This window comes from Cryptomeria japonica, chromosome 2 (assembly GCF_030272615.1).
Source record: "Cryptomeria japonica chromosome 2, Sugi_1.0, whole genome shotgun sequence".
NCBI lineage: Eukaryota > Viridiplantae > Streptophyta > Pinopsida > Cupressales > Cupressaceae > Cryptomeria > Cryptomeria japonica.
The window spans coordinates 318,502,183-318,517,864 of NC_081406.1; the positions used below are offsets into that span (position 1 = coordinate 318,502,183).

A 15,682-nucleotide genomic window follows, 5' to 3' on the forward strand; every position below is an offset into this window, starting at 1 on the left:
ACAAATGATTTGCAATTTTTTGAGATTATTTTCACAATTACACATCTAGCCAATAGTTTTTATACACCTTCCAATCTAAATAAGAATTAGAAAATAATTTAAAAATTTGAACAATTTTTTTTTAAGGTGATAGAGGATTTATTGTCCTTTTCCTTTGAGAACCAAAAACTGGAAGATATCCATTCTCACAAATTCACCAAAACTTAACATATTCTAAAAATATTAAAATAAATAAAAATAAAAATATTCTGAATTATACCTATTCAAACTCAATTGTATTCTTAATTAAAAATAAATTAAATAATAAAAATATTTAAAAAAAAGATCGGAATGAAGGCTAACCTGTTCACTGGGATACGAGAACATTGCAGGAGGATACGAGCAACTTATAGTTGACTGGCTACAATTCCAATTAACACGTATATTGGACCCAAAGATATAATTTTTGTAACTCCCGGAAAAGATTCACAGTACACGAAAGGGCTGAAATGCAAGCTTCAGTCAAATTAGCTCTGTTTTCTGCTTCTCACAAGTCACGCTTGTAGAATTTGAGTGAATCCAAGGAATTACTGAATCCAGAATGCAGAGGCTTACTGTCTTTTTGTGTTGCATTTGGATTGGAAGTCTGATGTATGGAGAAATGGTGGCATTCTGGCGGCCTTATTGGAAATGCTCATGGCCTCCCCTTCAACAGGTCTCTTCTAAATTTACATTCATTCAAAATTCTATTTTCTTTGCTGTCGTCCGCTAGACATTTGTGTAACTCATGGACAGTTTGGGTTGGCCGATCTAATCGTCCTAGAAATAATTTTCTCTAACAAATTAGACCACGCCTTTTCAAATTCACCGACGGAGTTCCACAAGGGGGATCAATTGGAAAGATGGGTCAAGCAAGATTTATTCAATACTAAAAACACAGTTGATGCATGTTATCTGTAGCGGACTTTCGTTACCACTATATTTATTATTTCAGAGTTTTTCTCTCAAGCTAACCTTGTCATACTCTGTCACTTCTACCAAACCACATTAACGCAGAGACCGGGCCTGCTGAGTTTTGAACATGGTTTATAATTGAGGTAAGTGTCACATCCTAAAGCCAACCCCAATAGACATAAACGTTAGGTTTGTTTATTGGGTAACTTAGATTGGTTCGCAAGTGTCTTAGAAATCTGAGCACTAAACTTACCTCCAATCTTGCAAGATTCTTCTTGTACAGTTGACAGAGAACTTCATGTGGTTAGCGTATACAAGCTTTCTTATTTATAGGTATAACAGAAGGATCATTCTGACCCGCAAAACCCAATTCATTAGAAGACAAGACTGTCGTTGTTGGTTCAGAGAGGCAGGACGATCGCCGTTGACTCTCTTCACTATTTAGGCACGAGTCTTAGTTATACTAGATTGCATGACATTCGATCGACATCTGTTCTATTGGGGTAGGACAAACTCTTGTCTAGAATGAAGAGGCGAAATTAATTGGATTATTTCCAAATGAACTACTTTCTTTATTTTGGCATTCGCCATTTCACAGATGATTATTGAAACTATTGATACTAGGTGCGAAATTCACTTTTCTCTTCAGATAGCTACATTGTATTTATATAAGTATCCATAAGTAAATATTAAAATCTATGTGTTATAAATCAAATCTGGTATTTAGATCTGAAAATTCCTCGGATCCGAAGAATCTGCAGCTATGACCTGAAAACTGGAAAATTAATATTAAAATTGATTTTTTAGAAGAGATGAGTGATTTTTGTTTAGACTTTGAATTTTAAATCTCTGAAAGAGATCCCCTCAAAATCTGAAAATGCAAGAATCCAAACTGTAGAAATTTTTTAGTCCAAAAAGTAGAAACTACCCTAAAAATCTGTAGCAGAAAAATCTGAATACACAGCAGGGAAGAAAACCAGAAAATAGAACTGGAAATTCTGAAGTTTGAGTTTCTTGTTTTGTAAAAATATGCTAGTGTGATTTTTCTCGAAAAAGAATCTGAACTACTCAAACAACAGGGAAGAAAACTTGAAAATATATAGAAAATCCCCGAAGATACAATTTTTTTTATTAGTTTTCTCTGCTGGAACAAAAAAATTACTTGAAATGTCATAACATATTCTGCTTGTTTGGGCCTCTTTCCTTGTGTATTATTCTGACGGTTTGCTACTGATTTTGTTTTGTATGTAGAACTTAACGGAAGTGCCTCATTCTCACGAGGGATTCAAGGTTGCAGTTATAACTGATCCACAGGTCAGTTCTCTCTATTTATATTCACAGGTAGATTACTTTGGTGTTCGCTATCTGTTGAAAATATTTATTTATGAAAAGCGGATAAAGAACAATGACAGTGTAACAGTTTTGGATTTGGCTTTTAGAATGGTGTAAGTGCATTTATTTTCTTTTCCATTATACAACGAAATTAGAATAGTTTTGTTGAAATCCAAATTGTCAAGAGAAACTTATGGACGAGAAATTAGACAGAGATAAATATTGAGAACCAAAAAGCAAACAAGTGTATGGTTAAATATGCAAACAGATTATTATTATCTTGAATGGGCAGACAGATTTATATTAAGATCAATTTTGCTCCCGAGCTCTGTAATATATAGTGCACTGTGCTTTCTAGATGTCAAATAAGGTATAAGATCTTTATGCTAGTTGGATCAATTTTAAAAATAAAATTTGCAGAAAGCTAACATTTTTTGGTAGAAATGATAGTGAGGGAAGTGAAACTTGTCAACAACAATATGCAAATTATATAGAAGCCTCAAAACCAATCTATCATTTGATATCCAATTACAATTTGATTTGAGTATGTTATGTGCCTTGTGACAAAGTGCCTTGGGTTTTATTGGAAGGTAAATCTAGTTTCTACGTATACATTGGAGCATCTGGGTATGGAGTTATCCTCATCTCCGACCTTGAAATAGAAAGATGTAAGAAAATGGCAATTGTGAGTGAGGATGACAATGGATAGGAATGGCAATGAAATCTCTGCCGACAAAGAGAAGGATATTCATATACCATGACGTGTCCACTATAGGAGGCAATCTATCTCCAACAACCCCTTGAAGAATTTGATTCCTTATAGTTCCTCCCCTCCTGCTTTTTCTGATACTAGTTCTTTGTGTGATGTTTCAGATGAGGAGAATGCTGGAAATAGATCATCATTTGTTCAATTGTCGTCTAGTCAACCCATCCTTGAAGCCCATGCTCCTTGTCCCATGTTTACACGATTTTAGTCTATTGCAGTCAACCCTCAGAAAACAACCAACGGTTCTGTTTTAACATTTAGGTGATACCATGAAGTGGATTAAAGAGAATGATATTGTATCTTTTCTGACTGTAGTCATTATGTTGCATTTTCTCATCATTTTCATACCCTTTCAGACATGCATGCTTATAAATAATTTGACATTGAACAGCCTGTTTACCTGGACCTACAGAATATTCTTTAACATAGTTGGGAAATTTGGACTCGGCAGCTCAAAATTTCGGCTTAAACTTAGGACTCGGAAAAAAAAAACACAAAACATAATTAAGCAAAAAAAAATCAGAAATTCATACATGAGAAGCACAAAGGATGAATTTAGAATTTTAGATAAATCTGTCTTGATTATCAGGTTTTCATAATTCAAAGGTCATATGCATATGATCCTCAAACATCCAAAATTCAAAGGTTATATGCATATGATCCTCAAACATCCAAAATTCAAAATTTCAAAGTCAAACATTGTATGAAATTATAAATAGTAATTGTATAACATACGTTCTAATCAACCAACTACAATATACAAATTTTTCTCTCCCCTCTTAGCTAAGTCACAGGATACGGCGATTTTCATGGATGAGGTTCGAATTTAATCGAATTTCAAACTTCTATTAAAAAAATCGAATTTAATGAAATTTCCTCTATAAAGCACTGCTATCCGCCTCTAAACAAAACTCAGCTGGTCGTGGGTATTCTTTGTATATGTTTTGTATCTATTGGGTCATGGGTGTCTGCAACTGCTGGGTCGCCCTCGGATTTTCTCCAACAAGGGTCGCTATTCTAATAATTTATTAGAAGTATACATATATTTAGAAATAAACAAAATTATAGAAGGTGAATTTTATCCGAATTTTTTTTCAAATTTTTCCCTTGTCGAATTTCATCCGAATTTCATGGCTGTCGAATTTGAATTCGAATTCGAACCTTGTGACTTAGCCTCTTAGTACGAGTGCTATCTAGCCTCAAATTAGAAGGTACATTTGAATCATCATGAGGAGTGAATGATTCAAGATCTTCATTAATGGACATTATATCTGCATCAGTGAGAATCTAATCTAAAAACGGATTGATGTCATCCAAGTCATTGGCATCTTAAGAAGAACCCTCCATATTTTTGGTTTGAAGGTGAAGGTTGTATCGGATGAAGACAAGGTCATTGAGGCATGCTTGGGTCAGCCTATTTCTCTTCTTGGTGTGAATGTTCGCAAATAGGCTCTAATTGCACTCACACCCAAAAATCTTATAAGGGTGCAACAAAACACATATAGCTAGTAGGATTTGAAGTGGTGGCACCAAAAGTCTCCTATCAAGAATCTACAAATAAAACATTTAAAAAATTATAAGTATAAAGTAAAAATAAAAAACTTAGAACTTTCAATTTTCTAGTATTATATTATAAAAATAAAAATCACATATATCAATTAAGTGTGTGATTGAAGGACTTTTTTCACTTGGTTGTTAGTTCTACCCTTTCAAATGACTAAACGTGAAGAAAAGAGCTTCCCTTTGCATCTGTAATGTCCCCTTATGTTATTGTCTAGGAAATTACTAAATTAGGGAACAACGGACTTGCAAATTAATTGCAAGAGACTTCTTTCTATAAAAAATTCAATTGCAAGAGACTTCTTTCTGAAAAAAATTCAATTGCAAGAGACTACTTTCCAATCAAAATTCTAAAACACTTAGATTGATAATATTTGTTGCTACTCAATGCAAGAATGATAGATACTTTATAAATGATTGTCCTTATGCTATACAATTGATATCATTTATAATACGATGTTATATGATATATGAGAACAAATATCACTGCTTTCTCTTATATCGCAATTTGGTGTATGCAAAGATGATCTTTGATTTAAATATCCAATCTGCACTTCTGCTAAACAATATGAATCATGTAATCAGAATTGTGCAATCTGAATTGGTAGCCGTCCCTGATATGACAATGAGAAGTATGCTGCAATATACTCCTATTGCTTACTACGATGGGGTGATTTGCTGCTCCTGATATATTTTTATGAATATGCAAATATGCATGGTTTCGCTTATAGCGATATAGTGCTGTTTCTGATTTGTTTTTATAAACTTGCAACAATGGTTGTCCTCCTGATTTCTTACTTTAGATATATGCAACCAGTTCTGCCAATGGCAATTGCTCACTTGAGCGATTCAATAAGGATGTAAAAAGAATAAGAAGTAATCAATGATCATTGGAATGATATGAAAGTCCTTTTGTATGCGATGAAGGGGTGTATTCATAAAGAGTTGTATCCTTCCAAAATTGGTTTTACCTCAATTGCACTTCTTCATGAGTATTTGTTAAATGAGCATTGGTTGCTTTATGATAAACATAATCATTGTTGAGTTAACTAACCAATGGAATGGTTAGATCCCTTAATCGATATTTTGGTTGTCATACACTTGAACTCCCTCCAGCGATATATATTATTTTTGGTGGCATTGATAATAATTGGATTCATGGGAATTGACCTTCTTCCTGCCTTCTTATTGCAGCAATGATGAAGATGTTAGATATATTTATCTGTCTTAATTAATATTTAGTGTTGATCATTTTAGTTGATGCCTTAATCTGATCATATACCCAAACTCCTTCCTTTTTCTTGGATTACTGAATCTTCTTATCAGCAATATGCTTCTTGATAGTATGTGCACTTGGATCCATGATGATACTCTGCCTGATACCTTATGGTAGCGATAATAAAGAATAGATGTTTGATAAAACATGATTGATATGGATGTATATATGGTCGATGAGGCATTGATATGTGCTACCTTCATGATGAAGAGGGAATATGTTATTCATTATCTCCATTGCTATGCTGATATGGATTTGCATAAGATATCTTCATGATTACTTGTGTATCATCAGTATTATGATCACTGCTTCCGTATGCATCATACTTCCTCCATGTTGTCTTAATGACGATGTTGAAATACCAACTTATGAACATATCAGGTTATGGATCTATTGTTGGTTATTTTGATCATATTTGATCAATGTAATTAATGGTAGGGTCATGATCAATGTATGTGTAAGATGGGTTATTAGCAAGGTCACCATACTGGACATTATGTGAGCTTGGTATGTTGTATGATCTTAAAGCCTTCATTCCTTGATGGGTGGATAACGTATCAACTTCTTGTCTTCGCTACATCTTATCTTCTATGCTTCACTTGAATCTCTGATAGGAAAATCGTGAAGACTTATGAATAAAACGATTGTCCATAATGTCTCTCTTGTTATAAATATACAACTACATACTTGAACTATGTACAATCTGTTATTTCCTAACTACTAGCTAATTGAAAGTGTTTTCAAGGCTGCCACGCTTGATCACATAATTGTTTATTACTTCTTAATATTAGGTTAAAGATGGGGACATCACAACATCCTTGATGATCTCCAACTAATCTAGAATTGTTTGCCTTTGTTTAGTGTAATCCTCTTTATATATATCATAAGGCTTGCCATGATTTTTTCATCAACCTTAAAATGTATTAGAGTGTAATGTCACCTTATCGAGTGTAAGTTGTTGGTGACCTTTAGCCTATTTTCCTAAGTTTTTCCCATGGGCCATTGGGTGTTGGTAAAAGGAAAATAAACTAAATAATTAAATTGAGTTGTCAAAAAGGGTACCTTCGATTGATATTTTAACTGGCAGCTTACATTTAAATTTTTAATTATTTAGAAAGGTGTTTTCAGTGAGTAGATAAAGTCTTGCTAGGCTCAAGGTGTTGAAAAGTGGTCATAAAGATATTTTATATTATTTTATTAAAGAAAAATGCTTTTTTAAAAAACAATGAAATAGCAAATGTTTTTTTTTTCTCAAAAACACAATGAAAAAGTAGCAAAAAAACAAAAAATAGTTTTTCCTAAAATAAATCTAAAAAAGTTATAAAAAGAGGTTGGGTCTTTAGATGAAGAGTACTTCTTATTTATTTCATTTGCTTAGGTGAAAGAATCTGAGTTCTTCCCATTTGCCTAAGGATGAAAACCCTATGGTGAATCCAATTTTGGGAACGGAAGTTCTCCTAGTTGGGTGAGTGATTTCATCTAGAAATTTTTTTTGTTTGGTGATTTCATCTAGAAATTGTCATTGTGTTGAATGTTGACTTTTTTTTCAATTTGTTATTGATAATGGGGATTTTTGATGTGTTTTGAGAGATTTTGGTATGCATTTTTATTGGTATCTACTATTCTAGTTTTGGCTTGAATATAGGAATGTTTTGGAGCATTGAGAGGAACATGCTATAATGTCCCTTTTTGGGACATTCCCGATTTTACACCTGCAAACAATATTAATCACTAAAAACTGATATTAGTAATATTAAGTGTCAAGAATTTATGATAATATTAAAATCAATACATAAAAAATCCAAGATAATAATCAGACCAACAAATCATAGCACAATCCTCTAAATCAATCAAATTGTGATTTCTTTAGAAATTAACTTGCCCGGGGCATGAAAGGGTACCCGTACTTTCCAACTCCTAGCCGCTGAGCGTGAAAGGGTTTTCGTCCTTCCAACTCCTGGCCCTAGAGCATGAAAGGGTTATGTCCTTCCTACTCCTACAAGTTACTTCCTCAAATTCAAACTGATTGTTTGATGAATTTGCTTGATTAATGTTGATTGATATTTCTTGATGGATTGGCAATTTAACATGCAAGTAAGACTTGAAAACTTATTAATAGATTTCAATATAGATTAAATATATTTACAGCTGTATGTATTTCTGATTAGCTGCTCTAAATTGGGGGTCTGCTGTTCGATATACTCCTCTAGTAACACTTCTATATCAGTTTCAGATTGATGTCTTGGATGATTAATATTTGAATGATTTGATGCCCGAATGGTTGACGTTTGAATGATGTATGTTTGTATGGTTGATTAATTGAATGAATTGATGATTTATGATGATGAGTTTGCTGATTGATTGTTTGCTTGATTTGATAATTGATGATTGCTTTTCATGGATTCATGAGTGATGATTGAATGTGTGCTGATTTGATGTATTCGTGAGTGATGATTGATAAGTGATCCTTGAATGCTTGGAATGATTTCTCCTTTATACTTATTTGGTGAAAGGGTCACCACCTTTCATAAGAATTGAGTTACCATTGCTGCCTTTTGAGAATAATAAATTATTTTCCAAATTGATCTCTCTTGCATGTCCTCAAACGAAACCTTCTTCCCTTTATATCTTCCAATGTAAGAGAGAAGTCACGCCTCTTCATCATGTCTGCCCTTTTACAAGAGTCACAACCTTTCACAATTGCCACCCTTTAAAAGAGTATAACCTTTCATAATTTCTGCCCTTTGAAATAGTCACTTCCTTATTTTCTTCCCATTCCTTTCTATTAATTCTTCCTTGATTCATATGCTCCATTGTCTTTTTCCCTTCCCAAATGAAATGATCTCCCTTCTATATCTCATGTTTGAGGGAGTCACAACTCTTCATTTCATGCCCTTTGACCATTCGTTAAACTTAATTAAATTTTAATTTATTAGTTTTATTATTGATTATTAAATCTCATTTCAAGAAAAAAGGCATTACACATAGTTCCCTAATTCATGCTATATTATTTGCTGCAGCAATAATCAAAGTCATTTCGGAGAGATTTTTCTTTGCATATTGGGTTGTAGGATAGTGTTGTTATCCCACAGATAAATGGTGATCATATAGTGGTTTGGGATATTAACTATGGTGGTTTGAAGGCATTTTTTGGACCCAAATGATATTTCAGTGAGTTTGGAGGTCTGCAATCAACATTTTGCACATTCTCTAGCCCTCTTTGGCAGTGCACTTCGATTTATTTTGTCCACATGAATGATATACCATCACCAAATGTTTTTATGGACTAATTTATGTATATGCAGTAGAGTGTTTGTCATTTTGAATAACATTATTAGTGTGTGCAACTAGCTTCTCTTATTAATATCATTCTCAGTTGTACTTAGTGCATTCCATCTACACTCATATTATTGTAACATTGGATGGTAGTACCACTAAAGAGTTGTGCATTTTATGTTCAATATGTTGGATTATTTGTCATTGATGTCAAAGGTCTCACAGTCCAAGAATGATGTCAAGTAGAAATGTCAAAAGGTAAGAAGATTAATGGATGTTTTTTTATCATTGATGTCAAAAGAGAAATCTAAGCACACCATATTTAAGGAGGACCAATTCAGATATTTTATGCACAGCAACATAAGAAAGAAACGAAATATTATTGTTTTCTAAGCCAGAAATTTATCCTCAAATAAGGCCGACCCTTGGCTCTTGGCACCCTTTCTTTGATGAATTCTTGTAAGGCAAATAAATATTATTCTATGAGGCTGACCTTGCCTTGTATGCCCTATTTTGAGTATCATTTAAATTAATTAAAAGATACCTAGTTTGGGCCGACCTTGTGAAGCTGAGGGCCATTTTAGGAGGCAGAAGAAAATTTAAATAAAATATTTAAGCTTGCTGCCTTGTCCGATCTAGTGAGGAGGTGCATGAGATAGGTATAAATAAGAGATCGTTTGAGGTCTTTCAATCAAGCATTTCATTGAATGTCATTCCCAGTCATAGCAGATCTAAAGCAGACCTGAAGAGGATTTAAGTGCAGCATTTAAGGAGATTTTGTGAAGAAAAGGTAGCAGATCCAAAGGCGATTTGTGGCAGAATTATTGCGGACCTAATGCCAGACTTTGAAGATAAATTATTGCAGACCTAAGGACAGACTTTGAAGATAAATTATTGCAGACCTATGAGCAAACTTTGAAGGCGAATTAATGCAGACCTAAGAGCAGATTTTGAAGAAGAATTATTACAAGATCTTGAGCAGAAATATTGCAGATCTATTGATATATTTTGAGCAGATTTTTGAGAGAGTTACGCAGACCTTGAAGTTATTTGGAGCAGTCATTTAAGGAAGATTTGTAGAAGAATTAAGCAGACCTAATTCTTGTCTTTAGATGTTGGCGCCTCTCATTAAAATAGATTGGTGTCTCTTACTGAGTTGGTGCTTAGTTGTGGGGATTGGTGTTTCCAGTGGGTTGGTGCCTGCAAATCATCTAAAGGGGATTGGTGTATTTTATGGGTTGGTGCCTACGAAGATTGTAAGAAGTTTCTAATCTAAGAAATATTTGGTTGTAGTTTTCTCCTGCAAGGGTTTCCACTTAAATCGTGTTTTCTTAATTGCTTGATCTTGCATTTACATTACTGTAGTGGATAATTAAGTTTTGAAGTATTTCATTTGTGACTAATCAAGTTCTGAAAAGTAAAAGGTTGTTATACTGATTCACCCCCACTCTCAGTATTATTGAGTGCTCAATATAAATCAGACATTATATCATTGGTGAATACATTTATCATTGAAGGTTTTGATTGGTTCACTACTAGACTCCTTTGCATTTCAAGCCCGTTTTAGCATTGGTTGGATCTGCATGTAGACAACTGTTTTGGTGTTATTGGATTTCATTGTAATTTGCCGATGTCTCTACATTCTCTATGCATGCTTGTTTGTTGAAGAGGTGTTGATTTGGGTCGGCTATGTCACCTGCAATCTCTAGTCATCTTGTAGTCCTTACATTTCAGCAGTGCATATTGAGATAGATTGTGTGTTGTCTCAAATCTCACCTTTGCCCACATTGGGAACTTGGTGATCAAAAAGTGCACAAACTTGTATTTGCATTTTCTATATTAAAAAAAAATAAAAATTGGTGGGGGGCTACTACGTAGAGAAATGGAATTTTGGGTTTAACTAGTATGCGATGTCCATCTATGGTCAATGATGCACCAAATGATTTCATATTTTCTTTTGTTACCACCATAAAAATGATAATTGACCTCCTTGGCCCTATCCATGGGTCCACAAAGATAACCCACCAACATGTTTTTTCCATTAGTCAAATAGAGAATCTTGATCAACGGCCTCGTCACCGAAACAATTGAAAATTAAAGACTCAATTAATAGAAAACTAAAAAAGCAATAGCAACATGGGTCTAGGTGGGTTGATCCTGTGTCAGGGAAGGAATTATTGAATACGAATTGTGCATGGACTCCTCCTTTAGAAGGATGGATTAAGGTCAATTTTGACGGTGCGACAAAAGGTAACTCGGGAGATTCTAGAGCTGGAGTGGTATTCCGGGATTGGAAGGGAAATATTGTTGCATGGGGTGCCAAAAGATTGGAGAAGGGCACGAATAATGAAGTTGAGATTCAAGCAGCATTCATGGCGGGGGACTGGGGGCTGAAATTCGGTTTTGACAGACTGCATCTGCAATGGGATTCGTTAATCATAGTAAATGCTCTGAATAAATATGTGCAGAAAATTTGAAGTGATTTAAATCATTTCAGTGACTTTAAAATCACCCATGTACGGAGAGCAGCAAACAAGGTGGCTGACATGCTATCCAAATGGGCAACGTCCTTCACAAATGTTCAAGAAGAACATGTGGAATATTTTTGCAACCTGTCCATTAATGATGTGGTGGATAGCAAATCCGTTTAGGCAATCTCGAGATTATCGGAAAGATGATTCACAAGATCGATATCATGATGAATGTTACACTAGAGAGGTGGAGTAAATGCCAAACTGTGCGGGCAGTGTGGGAATAAAAATTGGATAGTGTACAATGAGCAGAGAATTAATGTAACAATATTGTGATGGTGGTGGATTTCGATCTTTAAAAATTGATGTGTAGCATATTAATCGATTGGGTTGTTTTATTGATAAATGTTGCTGTATGGTTTTTCTCCTCATTTGTTCACATACCGAGTGCTCATAGAGAGCAGAGATGGAATTCTTAGAGGTGGCAGTTTTTTAGAAAGAGATCAATGGAAGCCAATTTTACCTTCAAGACGGAGAAGAAGCTTGTGCCATTCGTGGTCAAGGTATCGAAGAGGTGGTTACAAGGCCTATTTCGGTATAAGGATGACAGATTGAGAGACGCGGCTAAACTCATGCTAGGGGAGGAAATTGTGTCTATAAGTCACAGGTATAGAACCGATATGGAAATTTATTCATTAATTGCTGCTTGGGGACTGGAGTTTGAAACTTCTATGAACATAGTGAAGCAAACTTTGAGGGAGTTAATTGATGAGGATTATTTGGGTAATATGGAGTCTATTTTTGAATGGGCAGTTCTGGGGGTGGGAATTGACATTACAGAGGGAAGGTGGAACCTGTGAGCATCCCACCCTTTGTTCGTGGACAGGAAGATGAGCAAAAAGCACGGTGTAGGGCCATGGCATGGTGTGGGTGGGAGGCTTTCAAAACATTTGTGGATTTGATGTGCGTCGAGGTGGTGCTGAACGCGGCGCATGAAGTGGCTCAAGTGGAGCTGGGCAGAGAGATGAGACCTCGAGCTCGTACGTAGGAGGTGGTGAAGATTCTTTCCAGGTTCAAAGAAGAAAATGAGTATAGTTAGGTGGTTGGTTTAAGACGAATGAGACAGTTATATGCTTAGTAGTTTTTTGTACATTTGTTTAACGATCCTAGCCCTATTTTGGTTCGTATGTTATGGGCTATTTATTCTTAGACTGCTACTTGAGTTTGTTTGTATGTTGTTATTGTTGAGGTATTTGGGGGTGATTTTGCTGTTTTGGATAGTATGGTTTTTATTGGGAAGGTGTGTCTGAAGGAGTTTTTTGCAGAATGTACTTTCTTTTTTGAATATTTTAAAGCAATAAAATAATATTATTACCGACCAAAAAAAAAGCAATAGCAACAAACAACATATACAAAGTTCTTGTAATTGTGACTTACCTTGAGCGTCTCTTCCACATTCTTGACTCTTGGCAAATACCTCATCAAAAATTATTTTCATGGCCCTCTTCCCTTTTGGGTTTTTGGAATATGGAGAATCCAACTAGACATTACTCACAAATATCTTCTTAAGAGAAGGTATTGCCTCTACAAGGCTTTGCAAAGTGATGAAATTTGTAGCAAATTTTGTTGCTCTTGATTGCATAAGCTCCTTTTCTGTGCTCTTGCATCAAACTAAAGACCAAAGTATGCTTGTAGATATATTTGGTGATGTATCTATCATCTTCAACCATACTTTAGATCCATCCAATCTTCCCAATGTCCTTGAGTATTAAATGTAGGAAACAGGCAATATAAGGGCTCCAAAAAATGGCGGTATGCCTTTCCTAAAGAACCTTTTTTGTGACCACATATGTTACTTTGTTGTTTGTGATAATTGGGACAACACTTTCCACTCCAACCTTCTAGATTATCTACTCTAACAAACTGCCCAAAGTATTAGCATTCTTGAATTCATGTGAGGCATATACGAAGTTCAAAAGCACCGATGCACCATTCGAAGCCACTAAAATTTTTATCGGCATTTTGTTCCTAACATATAATCACTCATTTGATAAAATGTTGCAGTTCTTCTGCCATAATTGTTTGTAATCTTCTACTACTAGCCATGTATATTTATAGCTTCCTCTAACTATGGGATAGGGAAGTCCTTTGTTGTTGGAGTCTATTTACTGATGCATGAATTAATAGTAGAGATGACAATGCATGCTGGATACAAGAGTAAAATATATCTTTATTGGCACATGAATTTATTACAGAAGAAGACCAAAGATGGTTAGCCAAGGATTAGGGTCGATCTGACTAGATCATATCACTTTCTTTGACGATACACAATCTATTTAAAGGACCCAATGGTTGCCAAGAGCAACACAATTGTCAACTCACCGATGCTTATAACTACCCAAAGTTGACAAACAATTGATAAATAGTCGGATAACCAATATTATCAAAACATATTAATAGGCATTGTATATTGACTACATAGTCTTAAACTCTATACTAGCAACTATTAATGCACAGACCAACCCTTCTGAATATGGATTGTTTACCACATAAAATGGTATATCATTATAGTAACAAAATTTGCCTCTACCATCTTAGCCTTGTGATGTTTCTCTTAGTTTCAATTAGTATCTTCAAGCAAACATTGTACCCTTAGAACATTGCAAGAATAAAGAAATTTGGTGGAGATTGTAGATAGCTTGAATTATCCTTGATGGAGGAATGCACAATTCATCACCAATGCCACTGCTTCCCTTGTCCTCTTCTTTTCTTATCTTCATAATTTGAAAGTAGGGTATTCATTTCTTTTCTCACTTCTTGCACTTTGGTATACAACTTGGCATCTTGGCTATCAGTTCAAGCAAGGTGAAATTTTACTTGATTGATACCTCCTTGATTACTAAACCTGCAAAAAATTCAGGTCACTGTGCCCTTGATCTCACCTCTTGCATCACGCTTTCATGCAGGGTCTTTCTTACCACCAACTCGCATTGCCATTGCTGATCACACACTAGATTCTGGACATTGAAAAAACTGAAAAATTTGGCACCATAAAGCAAGGTTTTCATTTAGATGACAATGAAATTTCAATAAAAGAAAGGATAAACATTAGAAGAAAAAAGAAAAAAAATAACAAATGCATCAGGGAATGTTGGGGAAAATAGAAAATTTCAGCAGCATAATAAAAGTTCAACTTCAGAGTTTCAAATTTTGGAAAAGGGAAAAAATGAAAAGAAATGAAAGTAAATACCTTTGCAACTACACTCTAATCGTTGACTCAATCTTCAAATTGGACCTTTAATCACCCATTTAGCTATCTGCTTTGTTCAGCTTGCACCTGCTGTAGTAAAAAATGAAGAAAAAATGAAAAAAAAAAGGTTTTCAAATCCCTGTCACTGTTTTCCCTCAGCAGCCAAGTCCAATTCTGAAAATTTGACTTTGCACTTTAAACTTACCAAGTCTGTGTCTGAAACTTGCAGGTTTCTGACAGGACCAGACTTGCAATTCCTAGCAACTCACCTGCTAGGAAAACTCATGCGTCAAGCGAGAATTGCTGGTTTTTTAATTATGGTCTGTAATAATTAATAATGTTGCTTGATGTTACAACCAGTACGATTGTCTTCTTCCACTATCATCACGACTGCTTAAGATGTGGGTGTGTAGGTGGAGCAAAACAGGAACGTTTTGACAGATTTGTGGGAAAGGGAAATTGAGCTTCCAGTCTCTGCACAAGTGGCAGCCATACACAATTGGTTGTTGCATAGACACTATACGTTGGCAGAAACACTCTTCTACATCAAAATGGTAAATGAATTGCATGATTTCTCCAGAACTAAGTGGGTTGAGAATTTCCAAAAGAAATACAGGCCCAAGAATAGGCCTTGGGATACTTATGCATGGTAACATAGATAGGAAGGGAAAATAACATGCAAGTGTACAGGATGTGCACATTTAAGAAGTTGTGGACCAGCTTGGATTATTTACCAATAAAGTCCCAAAGCTAGTTTATTCAGCCAGGTTGCACAAAGTTTAAGTGATATTTCACAATAATTTTGCTGATTATGCTGA

At 34.9% G+C, this 15,682-nt stretch overlaps 1 protein-coding gene across 1 annotated transcript in view; it reads left to right on the forward strand.

Annotated features, from left to right (window-relative positions):
- Positions 1-340: 340 nt before the first annotated feature.
- The window catches only part of LOC131027216 (uncharacterized protein C630.12), a 148,468-nt gene continuing 133,126 nt past the window's right edge, over positions 341-15,682 (forward strand). Inside the window, exons 1-2 of the mRNA XM_057957222.2 lie at positions 341-694; positions 2,185-2,247. Coding sequence (XP_057813205.2) covers positions 581-694; positions 2,185-2,247 — 177 coding nt within the window. The 5' untranslated portion in view covers positions 341-580. The remainder of the gene's footprint in view (positions 695-2,184; positions 2,248-15,682) is intronic.